General features: G+C 43.1%; 1 protein-coding gene across 3 annotated transcripts in view; it reads left to right on the top strand.

The window, feature by feature from the left end:
• Positions 1-14594, top strand: part of SYNE2 (spectrin repeat containing nuclear envelope protein 2) — a 175985-nt gene that overhangs the window by 95601 nt on the left and 65790 nt on the right. For all 3 annotated transcript variants that reach the window (XM_041476401.1, XM_041476402.1, XM_041476399.1), the window contains 12 exons: positions 988-1113; positions 3440-3634; positions 4177-4251; positions 5327-5446; positions 6216-6323; positions 7888-8100; positions 9812-9979; positions 10931-11050; positions 11995-12107; positions 12743-12884; positions 13693-13824; positions 14356-14508. In XM_041476401.1, coding sequence (XP_041332335.1) covers positions 988-1113; positions 3440-3634; positions 4177-4251; positions 5327-5446; positions 6216-6323; positions 7888-8100; positions 9812-9979; positions 10931-11050; positions 11995-12107; positions 12743-12884; positions 13693-13824; positions 14356-14508 — 1665 coding nt within the window. The remainder of the gene's footprint in view (positions 1-987; positions 1114-3439; positions 3635-4176; positions 4252-5326; positions 5447-6215; positions 6324-7887; positions 8101-9811; positions 9980-10930; positions 11051-11994; positions 12108-12742; positions 12885-13692; positions 13825-14355; positions 14509-14594) is intronic.

Here is a 14594-nt window from a genome sequence, read left to right as displayed (position 1 = left end):
TGTGAACACTTTGCAGTGATATCTTTGACCTGTTGGGTCATTCAGGTGCTGCTGGCAGCACAGTAGGATCAAGCCTGTTGACTTCATTGTTTTTTTATTACCTTTTGCAGGCACCTGAGGAACAGCCCTTTGTTGTTCTTTGGTTGTCAGCCTCTGGGTCCAGAAACACAGAGCCACCAAGTGCTGTGCATATTCACTGTTTTCACAAGATATTCTGACTTGTAGATGTGACAATTTCCCAATGACCTGAGACATCATGACAGGCTGTGGCTGACAAATATGAGTGTGTGGGGAGATTGCCCATTTCTGCATGAACACAAAGCCTGGGGGGCAATGAGATTTTGCTGTCACTGTCAACTGAGTAAAAGTGAATTTGGCTGTTTATTACATATAATGTGTTTTCCTATAAGCCATGTAAACAGAGGAAGTTCACATGGTGGGAATGCTTATCACTTTTATTGGAAGTATTCAAATAGTCAGTCAGAAGTGTGCTGTACACTCTGAGCTGCAGTGTTTGCCTGGTGTACAGCACAGTTCATTTTTGATCAGTTTCATTTTTGGTTTTTCAGAACTAGCTGGCAGTAAAGACTTGAGCACCAGTAAAAACCAGTTAAGCATTCTACTTGATATGAAACCGTTTAATTTCTCTCTTTTTAACATCCTTTTCTAAGTTGTGATGGATGTGGTGAAATTTGCTCCATTTCCATAAAATAGCCAAATTTGTAGTTCTGCTCTGGAGCTCCTAGACAGAATACTCCACCATACTTCAACTTGTGGGTAGAGCAGCTTTTGTTTGTCTTTAGCAAGTGAATAATAAACTTAGTGAGGGATGGGGTTGTGCAAAGTTAGCAGAACAAACACAGATACACATAACTGCAGGTACAAAGGAGGCTTCAGTACTCTTCAGTTCAACTTAGTTTCCTTACCGACGTGTTTGTTTATGTACTCCTTATTTCAAAATAATTTATGGAAATTGCTATTTCACAGGAGACTGTAAAGAAAACAGAAGAATGTGAGCAAGAAATCGAAAAGTTGAAACAACTCCTTAAGAACAATTTGGGTGAAATATCACATGAAGATCAACCAGAGGCTCAGAAGACTCCTTGTCCAGAGGTGGGTTTCATTATTTTCATTCCTTATCCTGACTAATATTAATCATGATGGTGCAGAGCACTGAGAAATAGGGGTGTGCTTCCCTTCTCTGCCACAGTCAAGCAGGCAATTGAATGCCATAGTGTGACCATGCAATGAATTACAGTTAATATTACTTTGCAAGTTGGGCATATCTTTCATAGTATACTCCTTACTGATTTTGATGTGTCCTTTGTGCCTGTATCAACTTGGAAGAAAAATTGGATGTTGTTTTCATGACAGCTCTTTTGGTGAAACACTATGCAGCGCTGAGAGTTTACCTGTGCTCAGCATCCTGCTAATTTTCCTGAGGTGGCACCTTGGGATAGTGCCTAAGGAGAGAACCAAGTCCCTTTCTGATGACTGGTCATGCAATGCTACTTTTGGGGATTCTGGTTAGGGTTAGATTCATTAGACTCCTTTATTTGTCCTCACTGCCCCACTGTGTTTTCATCACTGGCAAATGTGTTGCTTTTCTCTCTACAGTCAGCTGCTTTCTGTAATGGATGAATTGATGATTTTAATGGAAAAATAAGATGTGTTTTAAGGATAGCACTGCAGAAGTCAGGAAATTACTAATTAAATGTAATAACTATTTATAAAGTGCCTCTGAAATGCTCAGTTTTTTCCAGTCAGTCACAGTAAAGTTAATATACTTACATTGTACTTGCCTAATAACTATAATCACTCACTAGGCTCCTAAGTACATAGCTGCTCTGCTGTCAGCTGGTTGGATGTTGGAGGCTTGATGTAGTGCTCAGCATGACTCATTTCCTGATTCTTCCTTGTTTTTGTCTCCGAGTGTAGGATTTTATGTTTAATAGTTCTTGTTTTAGCAGAAAACTTGGCAAATACAGCATTGCATGAATAGAAGTGGGCAGTGGAATCACCCATCTTGCTGAAGGATTTCAGAAAAAGAAGCGATTTTGAGAAAGAGTTGGTTTCTGAGGAGTTACACTAATTAACTTTGCAAAAGAGTAGCTGGCAAATCTATGCTGGCAAGTCTCCTGCAGTGAAATAAATAGATATGCTGTTCCTAGTGGACATTCATAAAACCATGCCAAATTGTCATGGATGTCTGTTTCTGCATTTCAGTGACGTTTTCTTTCCTTTACCTTTGCATGGTTTTATCTTGTGCTTTGGGTGTACAAAAGGAAGAAAGCATTATCAGAGCAGAGTTCCCATGTCCTTTGAAAATTTGCTGAAGTTCTTTCCTCCACCTTTCCTGTCATGCTACCAGCCCAGAGCTATTAACAGAAGCTGTGGTGGAGACAGGAGCAGCAGTCTCACTGCTTTCATCTGCCACAGATTATTACCTGCATAACATCACTAATGACAGAGCATGGTGTGGAGCCAGTGCTGTTCTCACTTCAAGCCTGGCATCAAAGCTTGCTGTGATCAACTAAGCCCAGTGTGCAAAGGGATATTTAGCCAGGTTTCAGTCTCCTGAGCAAGTAACAATGCTTCAAAGAGCTTTAGCACTTTCAGTAATGGAGGGAGGCAATTCATTCTATGTCCTGTCTTACTGTGTTATTTGCTGGGATTTCTTGGTTCACCTGGAGGCTGGGTGGTGAGGAAAGCCCTGGAGAAAACTCCAGAAGGGCAGAACACTGGCTGGAGGAGTAGTCATGGCCAGGAAGGAGACCAAGACAGATTTATTTCCCCTTCTGTTAGTGCAGCTACTTGAGTTATTGTTTAGTCTCTGCAGAACGTTAAATATTTTCCTTAAGCTTTGTTGGGGTCCATCTATTTCTCCCAGTGTCACATTCAAAGACATGGGATAATTTTGGCCCTAGCCACATCCCCAACACCCACCAAATGGTTTGTTTCCTTTGGGCCAGCTTCAGCAAAGACTGAGCCCTGAGCTACCCTCATTTGCTGTCTTTGCCCTCCTCAGGGCTTTCCCAAATGTTCAGTGTCAGGCTGCCAGGGAAGGTGCTTGGAAGTAACATCACCTGCTGTGACACACAGAGCAATGTAACCCATCTGCATTCCCTTTGTCCTGGAGGAAGCTGCTGTTCTCATGGATATGCAGCACCTAGTTAGAATTGGTTCCAGCCTGCCACACTTCCTTCCACACTGCCAACTTCTGCATCACAAGGGCTGTCCTGAGCTGGATCTGTCGCTGCTGGTTTGCATGTACCTGGACATCTCCTACAGTGACAATGGGGAACTGTCCCAAAGCCCAGAAAAAGGAAAAGGGGGAAATAGCCCCAGTACCTGTAAGATGCATCCCTGGTGTTGTCTGTTACATTGCTGTTCGGTTAAATGAGAAAAATGGATGCTTACAGGTGTTGTTGCTCCTTAGGGAGAAATGGAAGCTGTAAAAGAAGAAATCATAAAGCTGTGCCAAAGAAAGGAAGATTTCCTTACCAGGATGAAGAATTCCATGTCTGAGCTTCACCAGTGCCTACAGCAAGAAGTGCCTGAAGCAGCAGCTGAACCTCCAGCCTCTGTATTAGCCCAGAGTGACCTGATTGGGACTGATGTTTCTGCTCAGCAGGTAAGTGATCACTCACCTGAGGGCCAAGGAGGGGAGGTAAATATCCCTTCCTGCTCCTGGAGGAGTGGCATGTGAGAGAGGAGCACCCCTGCCTGTGTGAATCAATAGTAGCTCTCCTCCCCTTTGTGTTCAGAAGGACTGAGTGTGAGGAGAAGGTAGGAGAGGTGAGCCTCTGGTTATTTCTTATCATTTTTCACTTTCAACATGAAGTTTGCATCAATCACCAGCAAAATGTTCCATGTGTAGTTTTGCTGATAACCAGTTGTTCTGGGATTTTCAGTATATTATTTTTATGGGGCAAAATGAAATTTGTCCCTTTTGTAGCTGGGCTGTTGAAACACAACAGCATCAAATCCCAATTTTCAGAGGTACTTAGAACCTGCAGCTTTCAGTCACTTTAATGTAGGTTGCCAGATGTTCAATGCTTTTCCAAAAGTGAATCTCAAGTGGTAAATTTGTTTTGGTTTGCATGAAGAAGTGAAGAGGCTTTTGCTGTTCTTGTCATGATTAATTGGGTTGTGTCTCTGTGTGTGTTTTTGTAGTTGAAAAAAAGAGGAGTGATCTCTCTTCTGCCCTCCTTAGATGAAGAATCAGAAGACTGTTCTTCACACAGCAAGGTGAGTTCAGTGTATATTTTATATATATATATATATATATATATATACATACAGCTGTGTATGTAAGAAGATAAGAAGATTTTGGTAAAGCAGAAATTATGAAAAATATGAAAATCAGAAATATTTCAGAACAACTTAAAATATCACTTCAGGATACAAAGGAATTGCACTCAAGCCAGTGTACCAATATTCCAGTGCCAGTATTATTACACAGCACCTTGTTCTATGTGGTGTGATCTTACTTTTGGTGGGATTGCCTGTTTGCTAATGCCCCCTTTGTGGAAGTGTTAAAGGCAAAATATGTCCTTAAATACCAATGTTTCTATCTGGAGGTGGATTTCAGAAAGAATTAGCCTCTGAAATGCCAAAACATAAACAACAGAATTTATTTGTATGTTTGAACATAAGAAAAAAAGGGTGTGATTAGACTATTGGGAGTGAAGCTTGGATAGAAGAGATTTCTGGTAGATTGGGAGAAACTGGGGGACACTGCCCTACAGGTTGCTCTGAATCTGAGGAGTCTCAGTGCCAAGGTGAACTGCAGAGGAGCAAAGTTAATTGCTTTTGGAAAAAAATCCCCATGGCAAGACAGTGCAAAGAAGTCCAAACAGCCTGGAGAGCTTGTGCCTCTGTATTCATCCAAGCACTCCAGTTTTAGGGCTTATCACTCTGCACCTGCACTGGTGCAATTTTCTTTGCATGTAGGGCTTCTTAGGGGACAGGACAGGAGAAAGATAGATAGCGTCTTGTTGGTTTGGTGTGGTTGTTTTGGGTTTTTTTTGTGATTTGTTTGGGGGTTTTTTCTGGGCTTTTTTTTTTTTTTTAATATTGTAAAAAATGAGAATGTTCTGCAGTCTTTAGAGAACATTATCAGTGTCATCCAGCTGCCACTCATCTTGCAGCAGAGCTGTAGAGCAAGAAGAGAGGTGGGATTTGGGAAACACAAATATGGATAGATAAACAAGGCAGAAACAGAGCAAAATGTTACTAGAAGTGTGCAGTGATTTACATTGCCTGGAGGAATATCTGAGCTTCCTGGTCAGAAGCTAAAGCTGAGCTGTTACTGCTTTCAAAGGGAAGTACAGCCACAGAGAAAGATGCAAGATTTTGGCCTTCAGAAGGAGATGATGAAAGGCTCAAGGAAGACAGTGCAACTTCCTGGTCTTCTGGTACCTTGTCAGATGGCATTGTTCAGGTAATGCACTTGGGTTTATCTCTGTGGAGGTGGGAACTCACCTTTGTGGAAAAGACCTGCACAAGTCCTAAGTATTGCTGAAGCCTGCACTGCAAGAGAAGTGCAGGAATGCAGGATAAGGTGGCCATATTCATGTCTTCCATCTCACACTAAATCTTGCCATTTAGAATTTCTTTTTTTGTTGTATGTATTGGCTGGACTCAGCGACCTTAAGCATTTTTTCCAATCTAAATGATTCAATGATTCTAAGTCCTTTGAGCTTCACAAAACCCCCAAGGGCAGAAATGCACATTTAGTAGCAGCAACTTGTTTCACTGATTCCTGAAAAGGCTCTAAAAATGTGGGGGGTGATTTGTGGAAGAGGTTCTCTTTGTACATGAGAAAATCAGTGTCTGGGACACCCAACAGTTTTGGTGCCATTCTGTTCTGCTCTTCATGGTGCCTCAGTAATGTTGTGACACCTGCAATTGTTTGTTTCTGTACATCAGTGCCACAGGCATAACAAAACTGCTCTCTGTGAATTTCTTGGGTCAGGACCACAGTAGGTTGAGTGGTTGCTGCTCTTTCAGGCTTCTCTAGCACAACAAGGCAGTGGAACATAGAATCAGAAAATCATTTAGGTTGGCAAAGACCTTTAAGATCAAATCCAGCCAGAAACCAAACACTGCCAGGTCCACCACTAAACCACATCCCAACGTGCCACATCTCCACTGCTGCACATCTGTATGGGAGATAGGAAATATTTCCACTGCTGCCTCTGTCTCTCCAGGATGAGGATGTTTTAACTGAATCACACAGCAAACATGATGAAGAATCACCTCTGCAAACTTTGGAGGGCCCTGAAGGTCCTGGCACAGGAGATGGCAGTCTGGCTATGGTGAGTTTGCAGGCCTGAACAAGGTGACTTCCTGAGTGAGTTGTGTGACCTACCTGGTTGTCAGAGACCCTGTTCCATTGTGATTTTGCTGCTGGAGTTTGCTGCAGTATGATGTGGTGGGATACCTGCAACCCTCTGTGGGCCTCTTCCTGTTGGTGATAAATTTTCCATTGCTCCTTGAAAGTGCAATTTTCTAGGGAACAAAATTGAGCATTTTCAGCAAGGAAGCTGTTGTCATTCATACAGGCATAAATAGAGGAGTTTGAGTGATGTAAATATGCGTCAGCCGTGGAATTTTTAAATGGCAGTTACAGGACAAATGTGTTGCTGCTTTGTGGAAGACATGCAAAGGCTCAGAGAAGAGTGGGCAGCAGGTTAAATACAAAAGAGTGTCTGCAAACATGAGTGCTCCAGGAAGGTCAGGAGCAGCAGTCTGGTGGCAGAGCAGCTTCAGCTTTTAGGATCACAGAGTGCTGGAGTTGTTAAAGCTGGAAGAGACCTCCTGGATCATAGAGTTCTACCATTAACCCAGCACCACCATGCTCAGCACTAAACCATATCTCTAAGTCCCACATTTTTTGAACACTTTCAGGGATGCTGATTCCACCACTTCCCTGGGCAGCCTGTTCCAATGCCTGACAACCCTTTCAGTGAAGAAATCTTTTCCAATATCCTGTGGCAGGAGGATTGGAACTAAAGACTCCTTCCTAGCCAAACTGTTCTGCCATTCTGTAATGACACTGATAGTTGAAACAATGCATTTTGGCTCTCTTTTTTTCCCTGCCAAATCTCATTTTAATATGAAGCTTGTGCAATAGCACTGGCCATCTCACTTGCCTGAATGTGTGCTCTGGAGCCACGGGAGCATTCAGGTAGTTCTGTTCTTGTAGTGTTGCTTCATTTACTTACTGAGTACCAATATTTGCATGTGTGGAGACCTGTGCAGCCTTCCAAGTTACTGCTCTTTATCTCCAGGTACTTTGGACTTTTGTTATGGACATGTGCAATGCAATATTGCTTCTTCGAGGAGTGTGTTTAAGAAGAATTGCACCAGATGTCCTTAAAAATACACCATTTTTTAATTGTATGATCTAGAGCCCAAGTAAAGCATATTTGACTGTTGGAACTGAACACACATAAGTAGCTTGTAAGTGTTGTCCAAGAGCTTGTTTTGCAGCTTCCAACTGCATTGCTCTTGTGTGTAACTCCCACAGAAAAACATCTCTCCTCAGGGGAGAACAGGTTAATGGTGAGTCATCACTGCCTGTGTGCTCAGGTATAGCTGCTGTGCTCAGGTAGATCCCTGTAGATGCAAATTGCTGCCTGGAAACCTGTTACACCAGATCTTGGATCACCTGCCTGCTGAGTTTCCCTTCTTTCCTTCTTGGTTTGTGGTTCCCCCCCCAGTCCCGCAAGGCTGGGAACACAGCGACAGAGTTGTTTTGGGGTTTGTTGTTTCCACACTGTGAGTGTGGAAGTTAATAATCTCTCACTGCTGAGGGGAGGGGAGGGAGATTACAAAACCAGGTGGCTCACCAGGCTGCTTTGATGTGCTTTTCTCCAGAGCCAGCAGCCGCCTCCAGTGCCCAACGCCGCCCTGGGCTCGCAGACAGCGCTGGATGGAGGGAGGCCTGAGCCAGAATCCATCCTCCTGCTGTGCCAGGCCCAGGTGGCAGAGCTGGAACAATGGCTAGCCAAAACTAAAATGTCCCTGGGCTCAGCCCCTCAGAGCCCCCAAAGGCAGCAGATGGTGGAGCCGCAGCTTGCTGATTGCCAGGTAAGGAGGTGACACTGCTGCTGCCATCCCCTTCCCTGGGCTGTGTCTGCAGGACACTGTGCCTGCTCCTCTCTCTGCTTCGGCAGCTCCCTCACCCTCTGCACAGAGCTGACTGCTTGGCTTCAGCTTTGCCGGGCTTTGGTTAAAATACCTGGTTTTAGAGTTGGGATCTGAATGCATCCAGGGGTTTTAGGTAGAATTCTGGAGTATATGTAAAGCTTTGGTTTGAGCTGGATTATTTTCAAAACCATGGCTGAGTATAGTTTGAGTCCTCTATTAAAAGGGAATTTTTCATTGGTCCTGATCGTGATAAATCAGCTAGAAACAAAGAATATTTTTTCTTTTGACATTTCCACTTTCTGCTTGTCAGAATGATTTAAAAGACTGGTCTAAGAAAGCTTCCATGCTGCTAAGTTCTACTTTTTCAGTTTTTTCCATAAACTACCAGCACAGGAAAATAGTGGCTTTCCCCCTGCCCTCAGTGAGCAATGGTGATATTTGGACCTACTGCTGTGCACCTAGGGCAGCCTCTTGCCCCCATGGCAGCAGAACAAAAGGAGTGGGTGGTACCTGTTGGTGAAGATGGGAGGAGGAAAACAGGACTGGCACGAGGGAGCCCTGGCATGCAGCATGTGCAGATTAAAACAGGGCTGAGGCTCCCTGTGGTGCCAGTCTGGTGTGTGCCAGTTGGCTTCGGGCATTGAGCCTACCTAGAGCAACAAATTTCACTCACAATACCAAAATGTCCCCATTTTAAATTACTGGGAGACATCACCAGCTGTTTTGTTGTTGTTTTGGGTGGTTGTTTTTAATTGGAGTGCCTTTGGGTTTAGGCTGTGATTCAGCCAAGTGCTCAGGTGCTGAACTCTGTGGGAATGAGGATCCTGAATGCTCCTAAGCAGCTGGCTGTGTCTGGATCCCATTCAGGGTTCCTGTTAGTATAGGCTTCAGCAGGGCAGCTCCAGCTGGTGAAAACAAGCAGGCTGAATTCCTGTCAGCTTCAAACAATCTGGCTCAATGTTAGGACATGAGCTTGGGCAGGGGAAGAAGGTTCTCTAGTCAAGATCTACACAGAAAAATACACACAGAATGGAAAAGAAACAGTCTGTAGATAAGGGTGTATGAGGTAAAGCAATTAATTTATTGCAGATTACTTTGCAGTTGAGTCATGGTACCTTTCTCCATGCTCACCATAAGAATGTGAGTTTAAATTATGCAGGGATGCACTTTGTTCACAGCAGCTTGGATCAAAAATCAAATTCCAGCAGTTTACAATGGCCTGGCTGACCCATGGAAACATTCCTATGTGTTGGTAGTTCAGCATCATTCCTTCCATAGAGTGATGTGAGCATCACATCACTGTGTGCATTGCCTCTTTCTCACCTACTGAGGTGTATTGTCTTCTTGGTTACATTCAAATGGAGTCTGTCATTTCTGTTCTCCTCTTTTATTACTTGATACCTGAGTTAAGATAACCTCCTGCAGATGCTCTTGTTTGAAACAGTTTTAAGACTAACTCTGTATAAAATTCATTTAATTGTCCAGGATAAAAAGACTACACTGGAGAAAATCTAGGGGGATTGCAGCTATTTCTCTTTTTCCCTGCATGTTTGTCTTCAGACAGGGGAGATGTGAGCATTGACTTCATAATGTTGTCAGAAAAGGTGTGTTGCACTTCTGAGAATGAGTAATTATCTGCTGTCCCTTCTAGGTGAGGTTATCAGAGATTGAACAAAAGGTCCTTTCTTTACTGGAAGATTGTGGAGATAGTGCAGACTACCAACAAAAGACAGAGGCTCTTTCCTTGAAGCTGAAGGAGGTGAAGCGTAATTTGGAAAATGTCCAGATGATGCTTCAAGACAAGCACAGTGAAGAGCAGGTAAAGCATATGAATGTTGTGCAGGGCAAGAGTTGAGAGTCCTGGTGCTTTATTGGTCTGTGGCTGCAGAAGAACAGGTAGAGCTCACCATGTGAAGCAAGGAAGGGAGAAATGTCGGAGTTGCCATTATTCTTCTTTACAACACTGTATAATTACTTGTAGTTTGCAACAAGTAGTGGATTTTTAATTAGTCTCTGAACAGCATCTTTTCTGCTTTACGTGCTTAGTGACAGAGGTCAGCATTCTGCTAAGAGCACAGGAAAAGGACTTAGGGTTTGATTTGGTTTTAAATGCCTCAAAAAAGCCATGATGTTTATCTGTGACAGTATCAAAGCAGAGAGACTTTTTAGTAATTTTCTCTTTGAAGAAAGCTTAAATGCAGTGATTCTGTCAGCTCTCCTGCACCAGAGCTGCGCAGTCTTTCCTGAGTTTCCCAGTGGGTGAGATAGTAACTCCTGGCTTCAGAGCTCATTCCCTCTCTGTTGTGTGAGAGATCAGAGAAGCCCACCTGATGTGTTTGCTCAAGAGCAGCCACAGTCCCTCTGGTGTGAATTAGCACTGGTAAAGGCTTGTGTTGAAATGCTTCTGTGAGCACAGACAGATTGAAAATCCAGGTGTGTGACCAAATTTATAAGCATAAATTGCACATGCCTCTATTTTGGCCAAACAAAAGAAGAGAGGGTTAGTATCACCTAATCTGCTGGCAGGAAAAGCAAAGAAAGCGAAGTAACTGTTGGGGGACACATGTGAGGACCTTGGCAGAAGGTTAGGATGTTAAAAGTTCCATTAAATTCAAAAATCTTTGCAAAAGCACCAGCTGTGTTTCACGTGCTGCTGATTCTGTGTGTGGTAAATCCAAGGCAGCTTTTGCCCTTTCCCCAGGCTGCACCTGTGGGGTTCTTCTCTTTTGTCAAGTCCAGAAGCCTTCCCACAATGAATCTCTCTTTACAGGTTCCCAGCAGGGAGAGGATTGACCCAGAGCCCCTGGAGATCCTGCACTCTGATGGTTTCAGCACATCCCAGCTGCCCCTTGCCCAGCAGCCTTGGCACAACGGGCTCCAGCAGCCACAGGTAATGAATTCTCCTCCCATCCAGGGGCTGGGCTGCTCCACGTCCCCTGTGAGCTGGGGCACAGCTGCTCTTACAACTGCTGCAGTTTTTCCTGTGGGATCAACTCTGTCAAGAGTTGTTTCAGCTGCCCATCTCCTCCAGGATTTGGGGAGTTTGTCAGGATGGAGAAAGGCCTCACCCCTAAAATCCCTTTTCCAAAAGTTTTAGTAATATAAAAAGTTAGGAGATTGGAGGTGTGGGTGATGCCATCTGAATCATTGTGAAACAAGGCAAGAGTTCTAGCTTTAAAACACAGATGTATTATGAAATCTGAATCTATACACTGATACTGTTTTTGAAGGTCAGTTTAAAACTAAAGTTTTGTGAACATATTCCCATGGGCTAACTCACTATGACTTTTAAGATTGTTGTTAACACAATATAAAAATCTTGTAATGTTCTGTGCTCTGCAAATTACTTCTACTTTGCTAACTGTAAATTAACTTTTGCCTTTTCCATGCTATTGGAAAAGAGAGAAAATGGTCCAGCTTGAGGTTCTAGAATTGCTCATTTTTCACTCAACACTCTCCTTTTAACTGATGGAACTCAAACTCATATTCCAGCAAATCCTCATTTTCCCTTGCCTGTTTCTTTATGTAAGGATTGCAGTCAGTGGTGTTTAAATTTCTATATGTAATTTGTTTCTGCTTGGGCTTTGCTTTTAAAACTTTAGCTCAGATAGAAATATATTCCATAAAAATGCATGTTTGCAGAAAATGGTTTGTTCTGTAGATTCATGTTCATACATAAACTGCATTTTATTCTGACAGATGTGGTCTTACTTTCTTTGCTAAATGATTTTTTCTTTGCTGAATGATTTCACATAAAATGTGATTGAAAAAGCACAATCATCACTTCAGATTATTACAGTTCACATAACTGTTCATGCTATTTTCTGTGCACAGGACCTGAAATTGAAAGCAGCTGAGCAGAAAAGCCTCATTGACTTTATTGAGTCATGTGTGGAAAAAATGCAGCCACAGCTTGAGGACAGCATGACTCTGAAATCAGAATCCAGGTACAGAGTAACACAATCAGTTACCAGATTCAGTGATGTAAAACTAAACTTGCTGCCTAAACTTGCTGAAGTGGCACCGCTGGTTCTGTTCTTTGGTTCTGTGTGCCTTTAGAAGAAAAATGGCAGAAGCCTGGGGCTTCAACAGACCTCAGAAATGAAGGCTCATTTATGTGACAGCCTCTGTGTTACTGGGCAGACTCCAAAGTTCAGGATCTTGCTAGCAGACATGACTGACACCTGCCATGAGCTAAGTCAGGCCTATCTGTAGGCAGGTTGGGTCCCTCTGTTCACAGCCATGGCTCCATAAATGCACAGACACAAACAGCCAGTGTAAAGGCATCAGCTTTGAAGGAGACATTGGGATCTGGCACCTTCCAGCACAGAACCAGGACTTCCTACACGACTGTGCTCCCCAGGCTGTCTTTCAGAGGTGTGGAGGCTGCCAGCAGGCTGCTGGCATATTTCATGCGGAGGGGAAAGTCCAAGTTTATCAAAGCTTGGATTAATAGTCATACCTGCACTTGGTTTCACTTTGCTTTTGAGGCAGGAGCAAGAGAAACTAATCTTATACAAGAAACCTAGTTTTCTTACTCTGCTTCAGTAATTGTCATTCTAACAATGTTTTATCAATACAGCAATGGAGAATCTGACTCAAAGAGCAAGCAGGCTGATGCCACCTTAGCTCCAAAGGATCAAATGGGTAATAAATGGCAATATTTACAACAGGAACTCTCATCAAAGATGAAATCTCCTCTCTGCCAGCTTGTGGAACCTCAGGTTTGTTTAAGTTCCATAAAACACTCTGATAGTGTAGATAGCAATTAGTGTATCTTTCTGTCTCATAGTAGTATGGCTCTCCATCAGATAACTGAAATCTGTGCAGAGGTTCTCCAGAGGAGATTGTTACTGCACAGTGTTTTCATAATTGTCTTTTAATTTTACTTTGAGGTAAATCATGTCTCTGAAGTAGTGACTGCTGAACACAGTGTGGGAGCACTTAGGTGAATCCCTGTGGTTAATTTTCATAGTAGATGTTATCTGCTTACTTCTTCCAAGTAAGCTCACAGCTTACTTACTTACATCCAGCAAGCTCACAGCTGGTTCCCGTGGATGTGGGTGAAATCTCAGTTCCCACAAGTGAGAACATTTTGGTCAAAGCAAATCTCTGGCTTAAATTTTGTTCTGTCGTTCACCATTGTGTTCTCTCATTCTCACACATCAAAGAGATGTAGCAATGTAGAGTTTGAGCTGTGTGTATGTTCTGAACAGACTGCAGACTTTTACTGCTTGGACAGAACTATAAGTCCTGTTACTAACAGTTTTTTTTATACTAAATTAGAATTATTAGATTTTCTGTCCTCTGAAATTGCTGCAATACATGGAAGAATATCAGACATGTAAAAGCTCCCACCAAGGCACAGCCTGCCCAGCTTCTGCCAGTGAAAAGGGAGCCCTGCTATCCAGGTGCTTTATATCAGTGCCTTGAATCTTTTAATGCTTTTTGACAGGAGTGTTACTGTGTTGCCATAGCCTGTCTTCATTTGAGCTGTTCTTCTAATTGCAGTGTTCTTTTTCCAAATGTTAGATCACAACAAAGATGAACGTGCTGCCTCGAGGCACATTCTCAGGTGCAGGAACCCCAACTGTGGAAGAGCTGAAAACTTACACTGTCCAGCTGGGAGACCTAAGCCAGGAAGCAAATGTGGTGCATGCACAGGTAAAAATGGCATGTCCTAAGCATTGCAAAAAACCCCAGGGATTCTAGAGAGAGGACACTGTTTGGACACTGGGAACAGCCAGTAATCCTATTATTGCAAATGGCATTCACTGTAGTGGGCTTTTGTGTTGGGTATGGGTTGTAATGTAGAAATAGGCTGAAGATTTTGAAAGGAAACATTCCAAGTTTTCCACTATGATACTTCTACCTGAGTCCAGAAGTTTGCTAATGTGGGTAAAAACCCTCAAACTGTATAAAGCAGGATGGGAGCTGACAAGACAAACTTCTTGTGCTCATGCCTGAGATTAGAGATATGTAAGAGCACAGCCACTGGCCAGTGCATAAAGGGTCATTGTCTCAGCTTTGGCCTCGACAGCTCTGGATGTTACATGCATGTATCCAAGTCTATCCCTCAGTATTACATTAATTCCATTTTAGTATTAGCTGAGCAAACCTCTAACCTTATTTGAGTGAATGAATCTTAGCCATGTCTTGGGTGAAAGTACTGAAAACTGGCTTGCATTTACCCAGGATAATGTGGCAGAGGAAGTCTCTTCCAATTTGGACAGAAAGTTGTTTGAGTTGCTTCTGGCAATCAGCCGGTGTTTGAATAACATGGAGGAGATGCTGAACACGTCCGTGCTCTCCACTGAAGAGGCAGCTGTGCAGCAGGCTCTCTATGAGGTAACTGCCCCAAATCCTCCAGGGAGGGAGAAACCCCAGTGGATTTCTGTTACAGCAGAACATATATGGCCTGGTATTTTCTCTCT

The sequence above is a fragment of the Pyrgilauda ruficollis genome, unplaced genomic scaffold (assembly GCF_017590135.1).
Source record: "Pyrgilauda ruficollis isolate IOZ18807 unplaced genomic scaffold, ASM1759013v1 scaffold38, whole genome shotgun sequence".
In the NCBI taxonomy this organism is placed as follows: domain Eukaryota; kingdom Metazoa; phylum Chordata; class Aves; order Passeriformes; family Passeridae; genus Pyrgilauda; species Pyrgilauda ruficollis.
The sequence above is the reverse complement of the archived record's forward strand: the minus strand, read 5'-3'. Positions and strand labels throughout refer to the sequence as shown.